The 23,984-nt window shown below is 36.7% G+C and overlaps 1 protein-coding gene across 2 annotated transcripts; it reads right to left on the minus strand.

Moving 5' to 3' along the window:
• On the minus strand, positions 1–23,972 carry LOC148846508 (Tetratricopeptide repeat (TPR)-like superfamily protein). Of its 2 annotated transcripts, none has more exons than XM_088952884.1 (2): positions 1,380–2,661; positions 1–1,197 (listed from the first exon to the last, which is right to left on the minus strand). In XM_088952884.1, the coding sequence occupies exons 1-2, from the start codon at positions 2,337–2,339 to the stop codon at positions 154–156; spliced, it is 2,004 nt and encodes a 667-aa protein (XP_088809010.1). In that variant the 5' UTR covers positions 2,340–2,661; the 3' UTR covers positions 1–153. The 2 variants fall into 2 exon arrangements, with proteins under 2 accessions (XP_088809010.1, XP_088809009.1); XM_088952883.1 differs by lacking the exon at positions 1,380–2,661 and adding an exon at positions 20,736–23,972 and having other exon boundaries at positions 1,066–1,197.
• Positions 23,973–23,984: the final 12 nt, after the last annotated feature.

Consider the following 23,984-nt stretch of genomic DNA (forward strand, 5'->3'; position numbering starts at 1 on the left):
TTCAATAATCTCAATGTAGAATAGTGACAACTGACAACAATGTGGTTACATAAACTAAGTAACTTGGATTTTGATCAACTTCCGGCATCCAAAATAAATAGTTGGAAGTTGTTTGATTTTCTTTTCTTTTTTGATTTTCTTATAGAATAAATATCACCAATAATCCCCACAAGAACATTGACCATCTTTAAAATGGTGAAATCGGTTTGAATCTCTGACTACAATCTCTCGATTGACAATCTTGGATATTAACTTAATCGCAGTATGACAATCACCACAGACTCTAAGGTTCTTGATGACCTGGATTGTCATTCCAGGGACTGTATTCATGATGCCAAAGGCAACAGCCAGCTTCTCGCTGTGAATTCGCAGGACCGATTCCTTCTCTTCTTGATCAACATCATGAAGAACCGATGTTGTATCTGGTATGTAGCCAACTTCCTGCATCTTCACAGATAATTTTTCTAGATAATCATAAATCTCATCATGCTGGGGATGCTCCCGATCACCAACTAGGAATACATTAACTCTACCCTTCACTTCTACTAAACTGAATCCAGGTGGTTTAATTAGGCCTCGATCCTTCATGAAAACTCGCATCCTCTCCACATCTTCCCACCTTCCAGCATCAGCATATATGTTGGAAAGTAAGACATAGTATCCACAATTACTGGGGTCTAATTCAAACAATTTTCTTGCAGAGACTTCTCCGAGCTCCACATTTTTGTGAATCCTACATGCACCAAGAAGTGCACCCCAAACAACAAAGTCAGGCCTCATCTTCATTCCCTTGATCAAGTTATAGGCCTGATCAAGATAGCCAGCTCGACCAAGAAGATCAACCATGCAAGCATAATGCTCAACCCCAGGTTCTATTTCAAACTCTTGGGTCATGGCTTTAAACCAATGCCATCCTTCTTCCACCAAACCAGCATGACTGCAAGCAGCTAAGACCGACACAAAGGTTATGTAATTTGGCTTCACCCCAGCATTTTGCATCTCATAAAAGACTTCAAGTGCTTCTTTGGCACGGCCATGCATGCCATAACCAGCCACCATGGCAGTCCATGACTTAACATTCTTCTCCTTCATGCGTTCAAATGCTCTCCTTGCCATCTCTACTCTCCCACATTTACAGTACATGTCAATAACTGAGGTACCAACAAACACATCATCCTCAAGACCCATTTTAATCACCTGTGAAAAACAACAAGTTCATGAAGATTAGACCATTTAACATGTAAGGGAAATATTCAATGCAAAAATCTCAAAAGGGAGGAACAAGGCTTAGGACCAGCATTTGAAAGGTTGTTTCAGGTGTTGGTCCACAATAGCACAAAATTTCCCTTAAAAGGGACAAAACCCCAGGACCAGAATACCTGATCATGTATACACTTCCCCAGCTGCAAAGCACCCGAATGGGCACAGCCCAACAACACCGAAGACAAAGTCACTGCATTGTAGGAGACATCTCTAGACTTCAACATCTCATAGAAGATCTCCAATGCTTCTGTCGATAATCCATTCTGGGCATAAACAGCAATCATTGAATTCCAGGAAATCACGTCTTTGTTTTTCATCCCGTCAAACACCTTCCTAGAGATATCCAAATCACCACATTTTGCATATGCATCCAGCAAAGTATTCCCGACACCCAGGTCCTCCTGAAATCCTCTTTTTATTAAAAACCCGTGGACGCCTTTTGTCACACACTTCTCCGAAACTTGAGAGCAAGCAGATAGAACGGAAACCAGCGCTACAGCATCCACCGAAACCTCTCTTTCCCCCCCACCGTCACTCTCCTCCATCAAAAACTCCTTAAAAAGAAATAAAGCTTCATGGGCATTACCATTCTGGACGCACCCGGTAATCATTGATGTCCAAGAGACTACATTTCTGTGAGGAATTTCGTCGAACAGTTTCCTAGCACTGACCAACTCCCCACATTTCGAATACATATCAATAAGAGCGGAGGAGACAAACAGGTCGAACTCAAAACCAAATACCAAAGCTTGTTGGTGGACTTGCTTACCAGAAGCAAGATCGAGGAGGGCTGAGCAGGACTTAATGGCGCAGGGAAAGGTGGAACGATCAGGGTTGAGAGAGATCTTTCGCATGGACAAGAAAGCTCGAAGGGCTTCGACTGAGTCGCCACTCCGGGCCAGCTCGGCGATGACGGAGTTCCAGGACGAGACGCTGGTTCTATCCACATACTTGTTGAACAAAGTTGTGAGGTTTGGATTGGTGGAGAAGTATTGTTTCAAGAATGAAGATGAAGATGGAATTATTCCAATAGAATTCAGAGTTGAAAGCTTGCTTCTTTTGAAAACTTCATTCATTCTATTTCTACAGGAAGCTTTGCTTTCAATTTCATGGGCAGCAGCAGCAGCTATCTGTTCCCTCCTTGCGGCCAACGGCAAAATGCTCCCACTTCCATTCAAGAGTATTTTTGTCAATACATATGGAAAAGGACAAAAGGTTTTATTACTAAAATTTCCCTGATGTATTGTTATTTTGCCTAAGAATCATCAGGTTTTAAAACCTGATCAGACCGGGCGATTGGCCTGGACCAACCGGAAATAGCCCATGCACGAGAGATCGGATTCGGATCTGCTTCCAAATCCCAACAAGAGAAGCTGTTACAGCCACGTGGCTGCGTTTGTTTGCAATACAAACGTCAAACCAGGGTATTTATGAACCCTGACTTGGATTTGTAAGTGTTTATTTGTCATAAAAGTAAAAAAATTAAGAGGGAAAATTGTTTTTTCTGACATTTTCATATTGTGAATAGAGTATTACTGTATCCAAACTTGTACTCTTTAGATCTTGATTTTTGTAGGCTTACTGGGTTTACAACCATGAACCATTTTGCATTCATGAAGAAAATCTATTTATGTAGAATATACATTTGTGTTTTTATCCAAACAAACGCAGCCTTGAAAGCATCTCACTGATCTGCTCTCAAGTCTGAACAAGTCATTACAGCCGCACATTGAGAACATCTCCCTTATCATTCATGGAAGTTGCTCCCAATGTGCGGCTATAAACACTTGTTGGGACTGTTTGCTGGGAGCAGATCTAAACTCTCTCCCAACCAACACTGCCCAGCTGAGGGTAGGATTAATCTGCGGTTTCAATTGGCCAAGCCCAGCCCAACCTTATTTTTAGGGCCGAAGTCAATTTTGGCCTCATACATGATAGAAGTAAGCCCAGGCAAAATCAGATTCAATCGTGACAAGACCGTGTTCACACAGTTTTTACAGTCATTTGCAGCTGTGCATTAGGAATATCTCCTCAGGAATAAAAACATACAAATATGGAAATATTCATAATACACGATTAAAAGTGGCTGTAAATACAGTCTGAACACAGTCTTATGAGGACTGAATCCAATCTCAGCCCAGGCATCGAGATCGGCTTCAGTGCTCACACTGTTCACACAGCCTTTACAGACTTGCAATTAGAATGTCTTCATATTTATATGCTTTTTTTAATGGGGAGATATTCCCAATGCAACACTGTAAAAAGGCTGTGCGAATGGTGTGAGCATGGTGTTGTGAGCACTGAAGCCAATTTCCCAGGCACCATGCCGTGGCCCAGTCAGATCCAAGGATAAAAGTTTCCTATACTATAGCTTTTATTGGTTGTTATTTTCCATAATAAATATTGGCTGTTGGAAGTTTTTATATTGCCATGTGGCAAGTGTTTTGGCTTAAATTTTGCTTCATTAATAAGAAATAAATTATAAAAAAATTTGTAGGGCCAGCCATTGTAAGTTATATACCAATTTGCCGATTTCAGATATTCTCCTCACATAGCACGCTTCACACCAAACTCACAGCACGTTTCAGTCATGCATATGGAACATCTATGTGCTTGTAAGTTTTTAATCATAGGGAGATGTTCCAGATGCACAGCTGAAACATGCTGTGAGGCGTACTCTGAGAAGTAGATCCAAACTCCAATTTGCCCTTGTGCAAATTTCCTTAGCCATTCTTTTTTTCCTCTTTTAATAGAAATCACAATGAAGAAATTAGGGTCTGTTTGGTTCATAGTTGGAATTTGAATCAATATTCCTTAGGCTTAGTTTTGGAAGAGTATAAATACAAATATGTATAGTACAAATATGTACAAAATAATACAAAATGTAAGATTTTGCACTCTACATATTTTCATTTATACTCCTTCCAAACTGAGCCTAGAATCAGAATGGTCTATTTCCGATAGCCTGTTTGGTTCAGACAAATTGGAATAAGAATTGAAATAATCTGGCATGAGATTTCATTCTCAAGAGAGAGGGAGGGAATGACCATACCCTCAAACAGGGGAATGCCATTCCAGCATGAATAGAAATGAGATTACAATTCCGTCCAACCAAACAGTTGGACCATTCCAATTCTGATTCAAGGATCCTATTACTGTGAACCAAGCAGGCCCTTAGAAAAATAGGTTCTCTATCCTAAAAAAAAACCAACCATATGATTGATTTATTGAAACCCATTTTCAAATAGAACCAAACCAAACCGGCTGGATCTGTACGTATCCTGAAAATAATTTGGTTGGGATCAGTTTTGGTTGTTCCAATGCCTCTTTTCTCATCATACACGTTTATAACAGCTGAAGTGGCCGACTGAATGGCTTATTACATGGTCTTTTTAGAAAGAAGTTATATAGGAGGTTGTGAGCTCCTTGATGTCTAACAGACTAAGGCCATGTTTGGGAGTGCTTATGTTAAAAATAAGTGCTTAAAAACACCCAATATAAAATAAGTGCTAGAATAAGTGCTTATTCTAATAAGCACTTATTTGCATTTGGCACCCAACTTTTTCCAGCACTTATTTTATATTGGGCGTTTTGTGGTCTTTTTCTCCAATAAGCACTTAAATAAGCAATTGTGACCTTTTTGTCCTTCATTTTCTTTCAAATTTTCAAAATATCCATCCAAAGTGAATGAATAAAAGTACTTTGATAGAAGTGTTTTTATAAAAGCACTTTTACAAAAGTGCTTTCACAAAAGTATTTTGATAAAAGCACTTCCGTAAAATACTTTTATAAAAGTGCTTTTATAAAACCACTTCCGTAAAAGTGATTTTATAAAACCACTTCCGTAAAAGTGCTTTTATAAAATCACTTCCGTAAGTGTTTTCATAAATGTGCTTCTGTAAAAGTACTTTTATAAAAGTTCTTTCGTAAAAGTGCTTTCATAAAAGTACTTTCATAAGAGTGCTTTTGTAAAAATACTTTACTTTTGTAAAAATAACTTTCATAAAATAACTTTTATAAAAGTGCCTATGGAAAATTGTTTTTGTAAAAGGGTTATAATTGGTATTATAAAAATTAACTAGGGACAATTATGGGAGAAAAAATTGAATAAGTGCATATTGTATGAGAACTTAAAAAAAATAAAAAAAACTGGAAATTTAAACTTAAAAAATAAGCCCTTAATTTTAAAATAAACACTTATTTCCAATAAGCACTTATTCTTAAACACTCCCAAACATGGCCTAACACTGAAGATGGTTTGATTAATTTACACTATTATTTGTTATTTAATTATTAATTATTCTATCCACCAAAAGGCAAAATAATGAAGTCACTCAGTTCAGCTATTTCAGCAATTATCAGAGGCCCCTAATGTATAATAAGACAGAATCACTTAAAACCTCCGTGCTTTCTAATAAATAATTAAACATGTTATATATTTTGATTTCTACAAAAACCTCCCTTCGCGTTTCAAATAAGTATATGCCAATATATCCTTTCCATCAATTGTCTTGAAGGAAGACATTGACTTACTGTTTTAAAGTTTTCAAAATCCCATTCTTGCCCATGAAAAGCTTCTTCACCATGAGATTAACTATTCCCTACTGTTTGATTATTGTCTAAGTCTACCTCATTGTTTCTAATAATTGACTAGTTCTACCCTTACCGTTAGCCTCTATTAATATTTTTTCAAAACCCTACACATGATCATGTGGTGTTTAAAAAAACCCAATATTGCCCTCGACCCCTTCCTCTTGACTGACACCCCTTCTTCCTCTGACCTCTCTCTCTCTCTTCCCTCTATCTTCCTCCGACCATCTTCATCACTTAAGAAAGAGTTACTTCTTTTGAGGGGTGTTGGTGGTGGCATTGGAATGCTGAGACTGCCAACAGAGCTGCTTTTCTCAGTGCCAAGTCGAGGCTTGTACAACTTCCATTAAGCTTAGCAATGGTGATTCCTTTGATTCCCGACTCCTCATCGATCGATCCCATAGTGATGTTATTGATGCTTCTTTAAATCTCCAAACCCCGTAAGCCCTTCAAAAACCCTACTCGAACGATTCTTCTCAGATTTCATTAAGCATCAACAACTCGATTCTTCTCAATGATTCTCCAGCCTCGTCAAAAGCCTCTCAATGATTCCACCACCACCGCCAACTACCTCAAATTTTTTTCATTCACCCATTATCAATTTCGAACTCGGAGCACAAAACAACCAAAGATTTCTTGAGGTTCATCGTTGGCTCTGATCTGATGACCTCCATTAAGTCTCACCGCTGGCTCTATTTGGTGTCACGAGCTTGAAGAAAGTGAATAGGGCCGACACTCTATAGTTTTCTTTTTTTGTTTGAAGAACACAAAATGAAAATGTGAATATGGATTTGACAGGTGTTGGGAAATGGGGTCACTAAAACTTCGGAGGAGAAGCTCTGAGGCACCCTTGAAGACACTATCTTTAGAACGTTATTTGCCCCCACTTAATTTCACTGAGTTTGCTTTTGGGTTACAAGCAAACTCATTCCCAAGATACAACACAGCCTCGGGTGAGAATCTGCAAACAGCAAAGTTGAAGAGTCTCCGAAGAAACCTTCTGTGAGACTGTAGCAGACTGGATTGAGAGAGAGAGAGAGAGAAAGTGAATTTCGAAGTTGTGTGTGAAAAGCTTGATTTATGCTCCTTAAATAGTTTCTAAAGAGGTATGAAGAAAAGGTAGGTGCTGGTTCAGAGAAGGCACATTGAACAGTCACAATTTCAAACATTGTGATTGTTTAAAAGGTAATTAACAGTTAATGATTGTTGACTTTGAATTGTACCTCTTGATCACACCCAATCGAATCGTGACCGTTGATCTCATCAATGGTCAACATCGCACCAAAACCAAAGCTAACAGTTAATGACTGTTAACTTTGAATTGTGCCCCTTGATCACACCTGATTGAATCATGACTGTTGATCTCATCAATGGTGATCAATGGTCAGCATCACACCAAAACCAAATCTACCCTTTGCGAGCCACGCGATGCGCGTGAAGTGCGAGCAAAGTGTGCTTCTAAAGCGCTTCATTGCGCTGCACAACCAAAACCAATCCTTCCTAACCCGCATATTGTTAGAAAACATATATAAACTTTATGTATTAGGTGTTGAATTTAATAACATATTGAATTTTATGTGAATGATCGATAATTGATAGCTTGTGTTTTTTACATGTATTAATCAAATAATTGATTATATATAACAAGAAATAATAAGAAATTAAATGTAGGTTCTAAACCCAACTCACCCTTACCCTTGAATGTGCGAAGGGGAGGGTTTTGCATTTTCATGTGTGAAGAGGGTTTTGCATTTTCATGTGTGAGGAGGGTTTGGATTATCAAAATTCAACCTACTATAGGCTTTCGAGAGAATACAAGTTGGGAGGTTTAGGTAGGAAGGTAGGGTCTAAAATTTATAAAACCCTCCCCAAACTCGCCCCTTTGCCATCTCTACACAGATTCATATCAAGGGCATAGTCATAAGTTCAATTTCTCCATTACAAGATAATTAATGGAGGGAGTGAGTTTGCATATTTATTTAAAACATGAAGGGAGGTTTTTGTAGAAGTCAAAGTACAACAAAGGTTTAAAAATTTGTCAAAAGACATAGGGGAGGTGGGTAAGCCTTGGCACAAACTGTGCAACGATTGGGTTGCTCCATTGCAACCTAGGTGATCAAGGTTCAAATCTTAGAAATAGCCTTCGGGGTAAGGCTGAGTACAACCTCCCCATGCCCTGCATTAGCACAACATTGTACACTCGACTGCCCTTTTGGGTAAAATGCAAAAACCTCCCCTGAGGTTTCTGGCAATCATAAAAACTTTCCCTATAATTTCATTTTAACAAATACATCCCCTAAATTTTTGAGAAACTCAACAAAAACCTCCCTTCCGTCATCTTCCCAGACGAAAAACGTTAGATTGAAACATCATTTTTTTCTAAATACCCATTCTACTCTTTTATAAATTATTTTACATACAAAATTACTGAAATAACCTTATTTTAACTCAACAAAAATGTTGGAAGATAGCTTTAAAAGAGGTTTTTGTCAAGTTAAAACATGGTATTTCAGTAATTTTGTATGTAAAATAATTTATAAAAGGGCAAAATGGGCATTTGAAAAAAACCAGTGCATCAGTCTAACATTTTCCATCTAGAAAGGTGATAGAATGGAGGTTTTTGTTGAGTTTCTCAAAAATTCTAGGGAGGTATTTGTTAAAATGAAACTTAGAGAAGATTTTTATGATTGTCAAAAACTTCAGAGGAGGATTTTGTATATTACCCTTTTATTTATTATTATTTGATAAGTAAAAATAAACAGAAACAAAATAAGTAAACCAGATTCTAGCCTCAACACACCTACGAAATCCTTGCCTAAATGACCAAAAAGAAAGTCTCTTTTGGCCGTTCCAAAATAGTTCTTGTAAGGCCAGAGATCCCAATTAATAATTGGATTGACTCTTGATCTATTGTTAAGGGTCTGGTTCAGGAGGCGGACCCAACCTGACCCACTGAACCTGAAGGCCTGACATTGCAGATTGCACTTTTAAAGTCTGATTTGTTCCCACTTCCTACTAGTTAGGTAACAGGCCAAATCAGGCATCTATCTGGCCCATAGACAGATACTCTGTGGATAACTTCGAATATGAGATATTAGCTTATTACAAAGCAATAAACAACTCTATCAAGACTCGACTGAAAAAGATGAATTCTCTCTACATAAAATAGAGAATAGTTATGCATATATGACAAAATCGTTTGCTTCAGTTTTGAAAAAGACTTCTGGTGGTTTGTCTGGTTTCTATTGTTTCGTCCAATTTTTTTGGTAGGAGTTGTCTTATTCTTAAGAATTCAAAAGCTTGAAAAAAGAGGCAAACTCATACATGGAGAATTTAAAAAAATCTTTCCAATGGTTTGCTATTATAGTTTTACACGACTCTAACTTCTTATTATATAAAATACAACTAAAAGGTTTGGAAATTGGAACGGAATTTTGCACCCTCAAGATATAATATATTAGGGGACCCTTAAAATTATGTAGTTATCAAGTCAAAGAAGGCATTTTCATCCACTTCTCTGTGATTTGATGTGTTTGTTTCTGTGTCCAGGAAGATTGCCTATTGCCCCCCCACCCCCACCCCCACCCCCACCCCACCACTCCCCAAGTCAATTTGTCTTGATTGGAACTGAAATTGGACGACTGTTAAAAACGTTAGTTAGTAAAAACGATATAATATTACTGATGGGGTAGTTTTTTTTTTTTTTTTTTTGTGTTTTAGAAAACAAAATCATATGAACTGTCTCTTACGCTGGGTTTGGAAATAATACAAATAAGTGTGAATGCAAATATGTAGAGTGCAAAATGGCATATATAAATTGTAAAGTTGGGTTAGTTTTGCACCGACAAATTTACCTTTTTACCAAATAGACTTTTAGGCTCAGTTTGGAAGCAGTACAAATGCAAATATGTACAGCATAAATACATATAAAAAAATACAAAATATAAGATTTTGCATTCTACATATTTGCATATGTACTCCTTCCAAACTCAGCCTTAGCTGAAAATAGATGCAAACACGAATTTCAATAAATCATATGCCTTTTTTTTATCAAAAGCCACTTGAATGCAAATTTACTTATTTTTTATTGATATACTTTTACATCTTATTATCAATGTAAATATGCATTGAAAAATGTGTTTTCTATAATTTGTCAATGCATAAATCTAATATTGTCAAACACAGGCAAAAGTGAACCAGAGTGTAAATTTACCCTGAACTGAGACTTACACTCCATTTGCATCGTTTCCAAACTCACCCTGAGGGGCAGTTTTTTTATATGCTTTTGAAATTGCAATATCAGCAAAAAATAAAAAATAATAAAAAGGCCATGTTCTTGAACTAAGATTTTTGTTTTAAAATGCAGAAACAAGTAGGTTTGATTTAAAAAACAATATATTTTTAAAACCATCAAAATGAAAGTTTTTAAAATAAAAGCAAATTTTGTAATATAGAAATTATATAATTTATGATTGATCTCCATAACAGAAAACCAAATTGATTTTTTAATATACTTGTTTCATGTCATAGCATTTGTTTAATTATTCTCTTCGAAGTTTCATAATATAATGGTTCATAAGTTTAATCCCCTAATAGTTTTTATAACTTTGTATATTGCTTTTGTTCTTAAATATAGGCATTATACCACTCTTTTTCTATTCATCATGCATCTTCTTTTCCTTGAGTATCTTATTAAATAGCTTAACTAGTCACAATAAGCATATCTCTTCCTTACCTTTTTCTACTTTATTTGATATTATTGGGCCGTAATGTCTTTCCCTTCATCTTATTTAATGACTCTTTTACTTCAACAGTTTTAATTTTATAAAAGTACAATTATTTTTTACACTATTAGTATAGTAATCTCTTATCAACCTCTACATGTTTATTTAATAACTTTTCAAAATAGTTTTTCCATCTTTCTTTGATTTCTTCATCTTTTACTAAGACCCTTTGATATTTCTCTTTAAAAAACATAGCATGGTTCAAATCTTTGCTTTTATTTTCTCTCATTTATGCTAGTATATAAATCCATTTTTCTCCATCTATAGTGCCTAATTAAAACTCACCATAAATTTTAAATTTAATTTCGCTTACCTTCTTATGGTTTTATATTTTTTTTGGATTTTTTTCCTTTTTTAACACACTCATTTTAATATAGTTATATTTTGAACTTCTTCATTCCACCATCAAGTTCTATTAGTACCATTTCATTTCCCTTGAGATACTCATAAAATGTCATTCACTACTTTCTTCATGCAATTTTCGATTTCAAGTCGCATATCATTAGTCTTTTCATCTAAGTTTTAATTTTATTTTACTATCTGTCTATTTCTAAATTGTGTTAGCTTTTCTCTTTTTAGATTTTTCTACCTAATTCTTCAACACCAATTGTCTTCCATTTCTTAATGTGCTATCGGACCAATACGGATGCATATCGATCAATATCATATTGTATTAATCGATACACATTGATACAGACCGATACATCATATTTTTCTACTAAAAAAATGAGAATAAAGGGATTCAAACCCAAGTCACTCGATGTATACTGTGCCCTTAGCTTAAATCTACATATACCAAATAAATAATACATATTTGCTTAACAGCTCCAACTAAAAATTAAAAAGAATAATATTCAAAATTGATATTTTATAAACTAATGAAATAAATAATTTATCAAATCCACATTAAAATCAAAAGATGATTTTAATCTCAAGAAATTTATACAAATAAAATTTTAATAATAGAATAAGTAGTTTAGTACTTAAATAACAATATATTAACTATTTACAAAAATAAAAATTGTTTACAAAATATTTGAGAATAGAATATTAAATAGAACCTATCAAATCTACTAATCAACATTTATATAAAAAATGGATTTTAATTTTAGAAAAATTATAGAAATAAAAATATTAAAAATGGAACAATTATTTTAGTAATTAAAAATTATAAATTTACATATGATATGTATCATAAAAAATTTAAGAGATTTGATATATTTTAAATTGAAATAATATATTTTTTATAAATTATTAATTGATACTTTAATCTACATTTGAGAATTTAACATTTGGTTGACTTTTTGGTTAATGTAAAAAAAATAAAATATAATATAATATAAAATAATTGATATAATAATTAAAATATAATATGTGCATATACTATGTGTCTTGGACTCTTGATTGATACATTATCAATAAAATTGTATGTCCCGCTATATTAATTATCCTATATTTTTTCATATATACAATTAAAATACACATTTCCTATGTATTTATATATTATTTGTGGTTATTTGATTTTAAATTTAGTGCTATTAATGTATTTATGGAATTTATATGTGTTTTTCCTAGCATATCCACATTTTTCATCTGTATCGATGTGTTCCCAAAGTGCATTCGTATTCATATCAAAATTGTCTGATATGATAGTCGATATCGATACTTCAATCCTTGGGACTAACTACAATTATTAGAAAGCTAATAGTAAAGATATATCTTTTATCACTTGAATATGATTTAAAAATGTGTGGTCTTAGAAAAACCCTTGGCCAAATGGGATGAGAATGATAAAATGGAAGGTTTCATTTAATGTTAAAGCTATCAAACAATAACAACAACAACAACAACAACAACAACAATAATAATAATAATAATAATAATAATAATAATAATAGAAAATATAAAAACAAACAAACAAACAAAAAATCCATGGTGAATGATTTTTTTTTCTTTTTGTTTCTCATGGTTCTCACTTCATCACAACTTGTGTTTAAAAACATCACAATAAAATGGTGTTCTAGAATGAAAAGATTGGCATCTTCTTTAATTAGCTTGTAGGATGATGTTACATATGAATGTTCCTAAATGCTTTTGGATTGATGTTATGCTTGTTGCTACTTGTGTGTTCAATCACATGCTCTCAAGAGTGCTTTACTATAAAGCCCTTCATAAATTTTTATATCCTCAATCCCTTTTTATCCATTCCTATGAGTCTTTGGTGGTCGATATTTTGTTCATAATTTGTCCCTTTCACATGGTAAGTTGGATCCTAAACATATTCCTTGTGTTTATTTAATAAAAATATATTTTATTTAATAAAAAATATCTATACAATATTTTTTTCTTTATTCTTCTTCTCTTTTTTTTCCAAGTAATAGTGAAATGTTTATTATTTTTGAGTTTTGAAGGTTTTTAATATAAATAAAATACTTTTTATTGAATAAAAAAAAGAAAACAAAATTTTGTTTTCAAATTTCTGGTTGATCTCGAGCTTCGGGCTTTATATGAGGGTCGGGCTTGGGCTTAAGACTTAGGCCCGATGGTCGGATCAGGCTCGGTCCTAAGTGTATTTTGTTGATACATATACAAAGCCCAGCCCGAACCTAGCCCAGCTCGACCCATGAACATGTCTACTTGTTAGTCATTAACAGTATCCCCATTCTCAAAAATATTGTGAAGTAACTAACTATTCCTAAATGGGCAAATGCTATATATGAAAAAGAAAATGAATGCCCTCCATAAAAATAATAATTGGGAGTTGATGGATCTTCTTAAAGGGAAAGAGCCAATAGAGTGTAAATAGGTGTTTTCAATAAAGCACAAGCTAGATGGAATAATAGAGAGGTACAAAGCAAGATTGGTGGCAAAAGATTACACCCAAGTATATGATATTGATTATATTGACACATTTACCCCAATAGCAAAGATGAATTCCTTTAATGTTCTTTCATTACCTATTATTAATTTAGGTATTTTCAGTAAAGCACTTGGTTTCCGTACCAAAAGAAATGAAGATAAGGTGTGCAAGTTGAAAAAGTCTTTATATGATTTAAGCAATCACCTAGAACTTGTTTCAATAGATTTCATATGGTTATTTGACATATGAGATTTAGGCATTAGGCAATGCCAATTTAATCACATTCTTTCTAATGGAGTTAGGGAAAAGTTGCAATTCTGATAGTCCATGTGGATTCATCATTATAGAGAACTAGAATTTTGGAATACAAAGATTAAAAGAGATTTTAGCAAATCAGTTTGAAATGAAAGATCTATGACAATCTATGTATTTTCTTGGGATTGAAATTGCTCATCTACAAAAGAGGATCTTCATTTTTCAAAAGAAATACATCCAGGATTTCTTACAAGATATGGACAAACTAGGGGCAAAGCCAATCGATACCCTATTGATGCTAATCATAGGTTGGGTGATTGTGATGGAGAACCATTAAAAGATGTAAAGCAATTTCAAAGGCTAATTGAAAGACTTGTATTTAGCCACAACACATCATGACATTACCTATGTAGTGGGAGTTTTCATTCAATTTATGCATTCTCCTAAGACAACTAACCTGGAAGGTGCAGAGAGGGTTCTCAAGTACCTAAAGAAGTACCTAAGGACTAGTCTATTGTTTAAAAAGCATGATCACCTAAAATTGGAGGTTTATATTAATACAAGCTGGACAGGATCTATAAATGATAAGAAATCCACTAATAAATATTGTACTTTTGTGGAAGTAAACTTGAAGGAAAAAGAAGCAAAGTATAATTATGAGATCCAGTGCTAAAGTTGAGTACAAGGCTATGGCACATGGGATTGCTAAAGTGCTTTGGTTGAAAAATATGTTAGGGGAATTGGGGTTTAAAATTGACAACCCTATGCCCCTCTATTGTGACAATAAGGCAGCTATAAATATTGTCGTTAGTTTTGTCTTCTATGACATAAAATATATTTAAGTTAGCAAAAATTTTATAAGAGAGAAGCTCGAGAAGGGTGAAATATGTAGTTACTTTATAGGATATTCAATCCAATAGCATAATAGGTTTGTTAATTTTCAATTCATTTAAGACTAGTTACTTTTCAGGATATTCAACATCTACTTAACTTAATTGAGGATTTGAATTGGATCAAACCACTATCTAATCCATTGACATCTCTACCAAATACGCCTACTTGAGCATATCTCCATTCAATCTTCCCTCACCTAGTGGATGGAGAGTAATGGTAGTTTAAAATAACTATAATGTAGTGTCTAGTGGCAATATATTGAATGATGCGGATAGGTAATGCAAACCAATGTTTTTGAACCGTCATTGACCCGGACAATTGGATCGTTTGGCCCGGAAACCGTCCAGACAACCAGTTCCGTTTCACCCCTAACCCATTATTGGGTCAAAACCCGTTGACATTGTCAGAAAACCATTGACCCGGACGGTCAAACCGTCGACTCATTCGACCCAGCCAGCGGTTCACAATATAAAATTGCAGAGAGAACTCAGATGATTCGGATCTGAGATCCAGTATAAGACACAAACACAGATCTGGGAACTAGCACAAAGAGAAAAAGAAGAAGAAGACTTTCTTCTACAAATGTTTTAGAGAAATTGATATTAGATCTAAGATCCGAACTCAGATCTCAAATCTGATATCCAATCACTCAAATCTCAAATTTGTATCTGTTGTCACTGCCTCACCATTGTCGCCACTAAAAGATTGGTAGGATCCATCTAATGGACGCCAAGAAAGGTGCGGAATGGGGGGCGAATTTCAAAAAAAAATTCCTACATTCTTCCAACTGGGAATCATATTCCCTAAATTTAGAATACATTATTCAAGGATCCTACTTGAACCATAAACAAACCAAATCTGAACCAAAAGGAAACAGGAAAGATTATACCTGATCCGGAGAAATAATATCTCCCAAAGTTGGTGTTCACGCCCAAAGAAGTAACCAAGATCTGCTCCTGCTGAAGATGACACAGCTGTGGATGGAACGGAACCAGCAGGGTGCGTCCTACACACTGGATTCTTCACAAGAACCCTCTGGAAACCTTGAACACCGAATCCTAGTGTCTTTCTTGCAAGACTATTGTCAAGAACTGCTTTCTTGACTTCCTGTTGCTGCAAAGATCCAATCTTCCAACAGGTAGTGGTGGCGGCTGAAGGAGGAGAAGTCCAGGGACGAAGAGGGCAGAATTGTCTCTTCTCTCTGGAGTCTGTGAGAGATCAAATCTCAGATTGCATGATGTGTTTCTTGCTTACTCCAACCCCCTAGTTCGAAATCTGATATTTTTGCTAGGGTTTTCTCCTCTTTCTTCTTGATTAAGAAACCTCCCAATATTTTGGGAGTTATCCCAATCCAAATCAGTATTTGGATAGAGGTTAATCTTAATCCTATCTGCAGATTAAGTTAGTTAACTCCTGATCTTATCAGGAGGTTACCAGATTCAAATCTAATTTGAATTTGGTCTCTTAGAGTGGATAAGGCCAAAGACCCAATCCTTTTACTAACACTAATCTCAGATTCGCCCTATGAACTGGTGATCATATCAGCCCAGTTCGAAATGGGCTTTTGGCCCATTAAGTGTTCAGTGTTTAACTAGTTTCCAACCTGCTACCCAGTTGGGCTTCTTTGTATGGCGTGGGACTCAAGCATTGATCTACACACCAGCCACATGGGTTCGGCCCAGCCAAATTCACTAAAAGACTCAGTGACCCTCTTGAGCCCATCACATGGACCCTATGGGCCCAACACTTACATTAAGTAGTCCCTGGGCCAAGCCATCTTATAAAAACCCATGGACTGTGGGCATGTGCAAAATTAGCCCATCAGGTATTATCCTAAATGGTCTTACACTTAACCTCTCAGCCCTTAATGATCAAGCACTGCCCGACAAGAGAAGACCTCTCTCTCGGCTGCAAGGAACAGTACCGCACTCTCTACTCACATGGATCCTGGGAATTAAAACCTTTTGCAAATCTTTTGAAACCGTACATATTATATATATATATATATATATATATATATATATATATATATATATATATATATATATATATATATTATTTTGCAAAATAAAATTTCAACGATTGAAATCAACTGCCGGCAGTTTGGTTTCCATCAAAGATAGTGCATTACCGATCATTACCATTGTCCGACAAAGGGGCTGATCTTGTCACTATGACCACTCACTCAGATGAATTCTCAGACTGCCCCAACATGTCCAGGTTTTGACCCCCACTAAGGATCTCACTGATTGACACATCAAAGACAACCCGATCCGACACCTAGTGATGTGTCATAATCGAGTCTAGGGGTCAGGTGTAACTTTCCAGTTTTGCCCATCTGTCTCCAAGGTCTAGGGCAATACTGAAAATCTGGTCCGGTTCAAGGGTTCAAGCAATCCCATACTGCATGTGCCTTGGGTTTTACCCTGATGGCTGAAACAAGCCATCCCAACACTTGGTGGCACACCAGTATCAGCCTTGACAGGATAAATCTCCCCAGACTTATCCAATGGCCGTGAACACTTAAAACTAACACAAGTTTTATAAATGTCCAGTTTTAGGGTCTTACACAGAATTATACCAAACAACATGAATCAAACATGCACTTTAATTTATTTCCACTAAATAACAAAAGTACATCAAATCCAATTGAAGCTAAGGGCATACAAGACTGTCTAACAGCCACCACTATCGTCGCCGGTGAGCATTGAATCATCCTCATCCTCTTCCTTCTTCTTCCCTCCTCTCCTTCCCTCCTTCTCTTCCTTCTTCTTCCCTCCTCTCCTTTCTCCTTCCGCTTTCTGGCTTTTTCAACTAACATCTCTTATGAGGCTTGCATACTAGGGAAAATCTCATATAAACATTTGCCCTAATATACAAACCATCCGAACCATTTGACCCAAACGGTTAAACCGCTGACCTAGAAACTGGTAGATAGAACGGTTTTGTTTCCAGATCGGTTTTTAAAAAGTTGATGCAAACATACATAAACATTAGGGAATGACCTGGAAATTTGATTGCCTACAATGATGAACAAGGTTAAAAGTATCAATGTACCCCGATAAGATGGAAGGGGTGTATCGATACTTTATACCACAAACCTTTTTTTTTCAAAAATAGGGAGAGAGATAGGTTTTTAAGTATCATTAACATTTAAAATTGTCAATTTTGGGATTAAGCTTAAAATTCCCTAAACACCAACATGCACCATATTCCTGGCATTTGTTAAAGGGAGATTGTTTGACTTTTTACTAGCATGGACTTGAAAATGAAATAAATACCTAATATGCACATGTAAAAAAATAAAAAAAAAATACCTAATATATCTCGAGGATATAGTTCTTTGAAAAGTTCTTCCTAATTTCCCTAGCCATGTAAAGAAATTAAAAAAAAAAAGGAGGAAGGCTTCTATTATTGTTGGCCTTTCTAATTTAATGAACAAGAAGGGAATAAAAACTGCTATAAAAATTATTGTAGGGGAAAAATTCCAATAGAAACTAAGTTGTTAGAAGTGGTATTTTAAGTCCTAGTGCAGGTGTACAGTTATCCTGTAAAAGAATTATGCAATTGAAGTAGTTTATTTCCATGTCCTTTGGTTTGTGCGAAGATTTGGGTGGGATGGGAAAAGATGGGATGGGATGTTGTAAAAATTTAACTTTTCATTGTTTGGTTTATATGGGAAAATAGTAGGAAAAGTACCGAGAGATGGGAGTGTGGAGAAAGCATATCACTGCTACTGAGAATTGCAGCGAAAATCAGAGAAAGAAGGAAATTCAAAGGGGTGAAGAAAACGACGATCAAAGAAAGAAGTAGATCGTCACGACCTGGTTCTCTTGCCACTGCATAGTGAAGAAAATGATAAAGGATTGTCGCCACTGCCGCCTCCTCTGTTCGAATAGGGAAGGCAATGAATAGTATCTAGTTCGATGGTAACAAGGGAGCAAAAACGAAAACAAAGGAGAAGAAGAGAGAGAGAGAGACCAAGGGGGAGGGACCATCACTGGTTCGTCATCGCTAGTTCTTCGTTGTTCGCCATTGCCGTTGGTCCATGATAAGGAGACTCTTCATCGCTGGTTCATCGCCACTGTCAAAAGGGGGACTGTTCGCCATCGTCATTGGTTCATCACTATTCATCATTGTCGCTATTCACTGTCATCGCTACTGGTCCATGGTAAGGAGACTCTTCATCGCTGGTTCGTTGCCTTACTCCAGTTGAAGAAGAAGAAGAACCATCCCCCTTCCACAAGCAAATGAATTTTCTCAAGTTTTTCCATCGGGGTTGCACCATTATACAGTGCAACCCCAATTACACAATTTTGGGATCCCACATTCTACGTTTTTCTCATCCCATCCCCTTGTTTCCCTCAAAACAAATAAGAGAAAAAGAGAAATCCTCATCCCACAAATCAAACGGAGCCTTACAAAAAGAGCCCCAACACCCCCTCCCCCAAACAAAAATGTAAATATAGAAAATACATAAATAGCTTACATTATTTTTCAACGGAATTCACTACATAAAAATAATGGCAATAATGAATAGGGTAAATTTCTTAAACTACCCTTATGATTTAGCTAATTGACTAAACATACCCTTACTGTTTGAAAATTGACTAATACTATCCTTACTGTTTCTAAAAATTACTATTACCGTTAAAATATTAACAAAGGGCTAAAATGTCCATTTTTCCCTTAAATCAAATTCAAAATCTCCTCCGTTCTTCTATGTTTTCGACTTTACCTGAGTTCGAAGCTCTCCGTTCTTCCTCTAGGGTTTCCTAAGTTTTACCAGAGTTGGTCTCAGCCACTTATGTCCAAGAAAGGAGAACCACCAATAAAATCGCACTGCCCCAGAAGTTGCCTGACCCCTCTTGCTCAGACCCTAACTAGAGAACTTGTAATTGTCTGGCGTCTTCAACAATGGGAAGGAAGTAGGAGAGAGAGCATTATTTGGTTTGTTTGATTGTAGAGAAGACGAATAGAAGACGAAGAAGAGGGAACGTGTAATCGCTTTAGGACAGGGGTTTAGTAGTCTGCCTTGGATAGAAAAGAAGGCTGATCAATCGAGGAAGAGATCACGTTAATGACAGGAGAAGAGGTTATTATATTGGCTAATAGTCTTTGATGTGCCCGAAGAGATTTCTAGAATGACTCTTTACGAAGGCCCATTCAAGTCTTTGTATCGTTGATTTGAAATGAGATCAGACGATCATGGTTACAGGTGAAAAAGCTCCACCATGATTCGATCAATTTTAGTCTAGGGTTTCTAAGCTTCTCCTTCGTTCTTCTTCTAGGGTTCCGGAGTTAGTCTCAGCCACTTGTGTCCAAGAAAGGAGAACCACTGATAAAATCGCACTGCCCTCGGAAGTTGCCCAACCCCTCTCGCTCTGACCCTAACCGGAGAACTTGTAATCGTCTAGCGCCTTCAACAATGGGAAGGAACCAGGAGAGGGAGACTTGCTCGGTTTGTTCGGTTGTAGAGAAGACAAATAGAATACGAAGAAGAGGGAACTTGTAATCGCTTTAAGACAGGGGACAGGGGTTCGGTTTTGTTTGATTGTAGAGAAGGAGAAGAAGAGAGAAATCCCTATTCGGTTTGTTCAATTGCAAGCTCCCCACCTCGCCTCGCCGCTGCATCTTTGGTTCAGCCGGTGATGAGGTACTACAACAAAATAGTCACCGCCACCAAACCCTCCCTCCCCCACCTCGCCTCAACTACCTCATCTCGGGTTCAATCGGTGATGAGGTGCTTACAGTTCGAATACAACAGTTGGTGACGAGGGCCGAAATTGGGCTTGGTCGGGGAAACCTCTGCGAAGGGTTTAGGGATTTTCGACCATAAAAGGGTATGTTAAGGATTTTGGAAAATATAACGATCATGTGATGTCACATGTTTATGGTTTAAACGGAATGTTAACGGTAAGGGAAGTTTTAGGTAGTTGAAAACAGTAGGGATAACACTATTCAATTTTCAGACAGCAAGGGTACGCTTAATCAATTAACTAAACAATAAGAGTAGTTTAAAAAATGACTATTATCACAAAATTTCAAGAGTTGATTAAAAACCACTAATAAATAGATACTTTACATACCTTATATCACCAATAGTCCCCACAAGAACAAGATCCTTCTCCGAAATGATGGAAACGGTTGGCATCCCGTACTATTAATTCCCTTGCAGTAACAAGGGATATCAATTTTATAACCGTATGACAATCAGTGCATATACGAAGATTCTTCATAACATGGATGGGCATCCAAGCAGGCAAATGTATCAACCCAAATGCCACAGCAAGCTTCTCACTATGGTACCCCCGGAATCCATCAAAACTAGTTTTTCTTACATAATATCCTGTGCTCTCTATCTTCTTGATAATCTCCTCCAACATTCCGTGGACTTCATTGATTTGTGGGTGGCTAGCATCATCTACTGTAAAGGCATGTACCTTGTTTTTGACTTCAATCCAGCTACAGCCTGGATTTTTACGGATTCCTCTATCCCTCATAAGCTTCCTAACTTTCGCAACACCTTCCAACTTTCCAGCATCAGCATATATATTGGCCCATAGGACATAACTTCCTGGGTCTTCTGGATCCAATTCATGCAAATTTCTTATTGCACATTCTGCCATCATCGTGTTTCCATGGATACGGCAAGCACCAAGAAGAGCTCCCCAAATTCCAGCACTTGGTTTTATGGGCATCTTGTCAATCAAATGCTTGGCCTCTTCTAGAAGTCCAGCCCGACCAAGAAGATCAACCATACAGGCAAAATGCTCTGACTTTAGAGAGATTCCATGATCTTTTGTCATGGAATCAAAATAAAACCTTCCTTCTGCTACAAGACCCGAGCGGCTGCAAGCCGATAAGACAGCAATATAGCTTATGTGATCTGGTGGAGGGCCTACCTTCAACATGTTTTTAAAAATCTCGATCACCTTCCTCCCTTGACCATTGTGAGCATATCCTGTCATTATTGCATTCCAAGATACTAAATCTTTATCAATTATAGAATCAAAAACACTTTGCGCTTCCTGAATCTGCCCACATCTTGAATACATGGTAACAATACCATTTGCAACAGGCACATGAGAACTTAATCCAGTTTTTACGACTTGAGCAACAATTTGGTTGCCAAGTCGCAACACCGCAAAATCAGCACAGGCACCAAGGAGAGTTGCATATGTAATCCAATCTGGTCTCATGTTTTCTCTCAGCATCAAAGTATACAACCTGAGACCCTCTTCTCCAAACCCATGTTGTATATATGTGGCCAACATTGAATTCCAAGTGATTATATTTCGCTCCGGCATCCTGTTAAAATATGTCCTGGCATTGGTAACATCACCGGCCTGAGAGAATGCAGTAATCATTGCTGTCCATGATATTATATCTTTAACAGGCATTAAGTTAAAGATATGGATTGCCATCTGAGTGTTTTCACATTTTGCATACATGGTTAGTAGAGCATTGGCTGTGGAAACAAAGGAATCTAGCCCAATCTTCACTGCATAAGAATGGAGCTGCGTTCCAAGGAAAATATTTTTTATGCTTGAACAAGCTCCCAGAACAGTAGCAAGAGTAAACTGATCCGAGGCAACCTGTGCCTTTCTCATTTGATTAAATAACAAAAGAGCTTGTTCTTCAAGCCCATTCTGTGCGAACCCTCCAATAAGAGTAGTCCAAGAGACTACATTGTGTTCACTTAAATTATCAAACACCTGCTTTGCATTCTCTAAGCTTCCAGACTTTGCATACATATCAATCAGACCACTACCCATGAAAACATCTATGCTTGGTTCGAGTCTCAAAATTCTAGCATGCAGATGTCTACCCCATTCAAGGTCAAGAATACTAGAACATGCACTGAGGACGCTAGCATAAGTCATAGAATTTGGTCTGAAACCTTGATTGCACATCTCAATAAACATAGAAAGAGTTTGGGCTCCAAGTCCATGTTGTGACAATATAGGAATTATTGTGTTCCAGGAAACAGCATCACGTTCAGGCATCTGATTGAACAAGAATAGTGCTTGTCCTACCCCATATGATTTAGAATAACCAAATATCATACTATTCCAGCAAAAAATGGTTGGACTGGAAATCCGACAAAACACTTGATGGGCAAAATCTATGGCTCCACATCTGACATATATATCAAGAACTGAAGTTCCGATGGTTGGGTGTGTTCCAAAACCAAATTTTTTTGCAAGACCGTGCAATTGGAGTCCCAATTCAAGGAATTGTAGGCAGGCACATGCCTTCATCACACAGGAGAAAGAGAATGGATCTGGGACACAGTTATAATCTCTCATCATGGAAACAAAAACCTCCAAAGTTTCCTCACATTGTCCGTTTTGGAAATAACCCGACATCAATGCATTCCATGAAACACAATCTCTCTCAGGCATATCCTCGAACACCTGCCTTGCTTCCCCCACCAAGCCAGTCCCAGCTAAGCCACTTATCATTGTGTTCCAGCTGAAAACATTCGGGTTCTTGATTTCGTGGAAAACACGGAGAGAGTCTTCAATTGAGCCACAATTAGAATACATATTCAAAAGATGATTCTGAAGGAAAACAGAAGATTGAAAGCCGGTGGAAATCAAGTGGCCATGAAGTTTTCGACCATCTGATATCAATTTGAGATCCCCGCAGGCTTTCATGGCTTCCCACATTTTCTGGGAGAAAGCCATGTATGATTTCTCGGCAGAGAATCCCAAGTACAGAGCCTTCATGGTTTCTGTTGCGAAATCTGCCTGGCAAGAGGCGCAACGGACGAGTTCTGGAGAAAGTGAGTAAACCGTCTTGAAACGCGGCCATGAAAGCTTGAGGACCATTCAAGAAGCAAAGTTGGCAGCTCTGAGATCTCATCTGATTATTTCTCTGGCTTCGGAAATAGGATTTCTGATTTTACACGTCGTTAATACCCTTTGAGAAGCCACATGTCCTCTTATAACTCCGAAACGCCTGCTGCTAGTAGAAGAAGAAGAAACCCTAGCTTTTAGTTTTCTTCCTCTCGTTGTGGGGTTCTTAGTTCTTGGTGCTGGTGGGGTGGGATGGGTTTCCTCTCTGTAACTGTAATGGAGATTTTGTATCCCTTTCCCTCTCTTGATGTTGGATTCCTCTCCTCACCTTTGGAATTCCTTTGTAATTTTGGTGGATTTATGGTGTTGAACTCTTTGGATTAATGGTTTGTTTGTAACTTTGTATAGTTGCTGATTTTTTAATTGCTCAATCTCTCTTTTTGTTTTGTATCTCCTCTTTGTATAGAGTGCTTTGGCTTTTGTCTGCTGTTGGTTAGTGTTTGTTAGCCTCTCAACGGTGGTTTGTTATTTATT

Source organism: Nelumbo lutea, chromosome 7 (genome assembly GCF_056320005.1).
Source record: "Nelumbo lutea isolate HS-2025 chromosome 7, American lotus-T2T, whole genome shotgun sequence".
Taxonomy (NCBI): Eukaryota; Viridiplantae; Streptophyta; class Magnoliopsida; order Proteales; family Nelumbonaceae; genus Nelumbo; species Nelumbo lutea.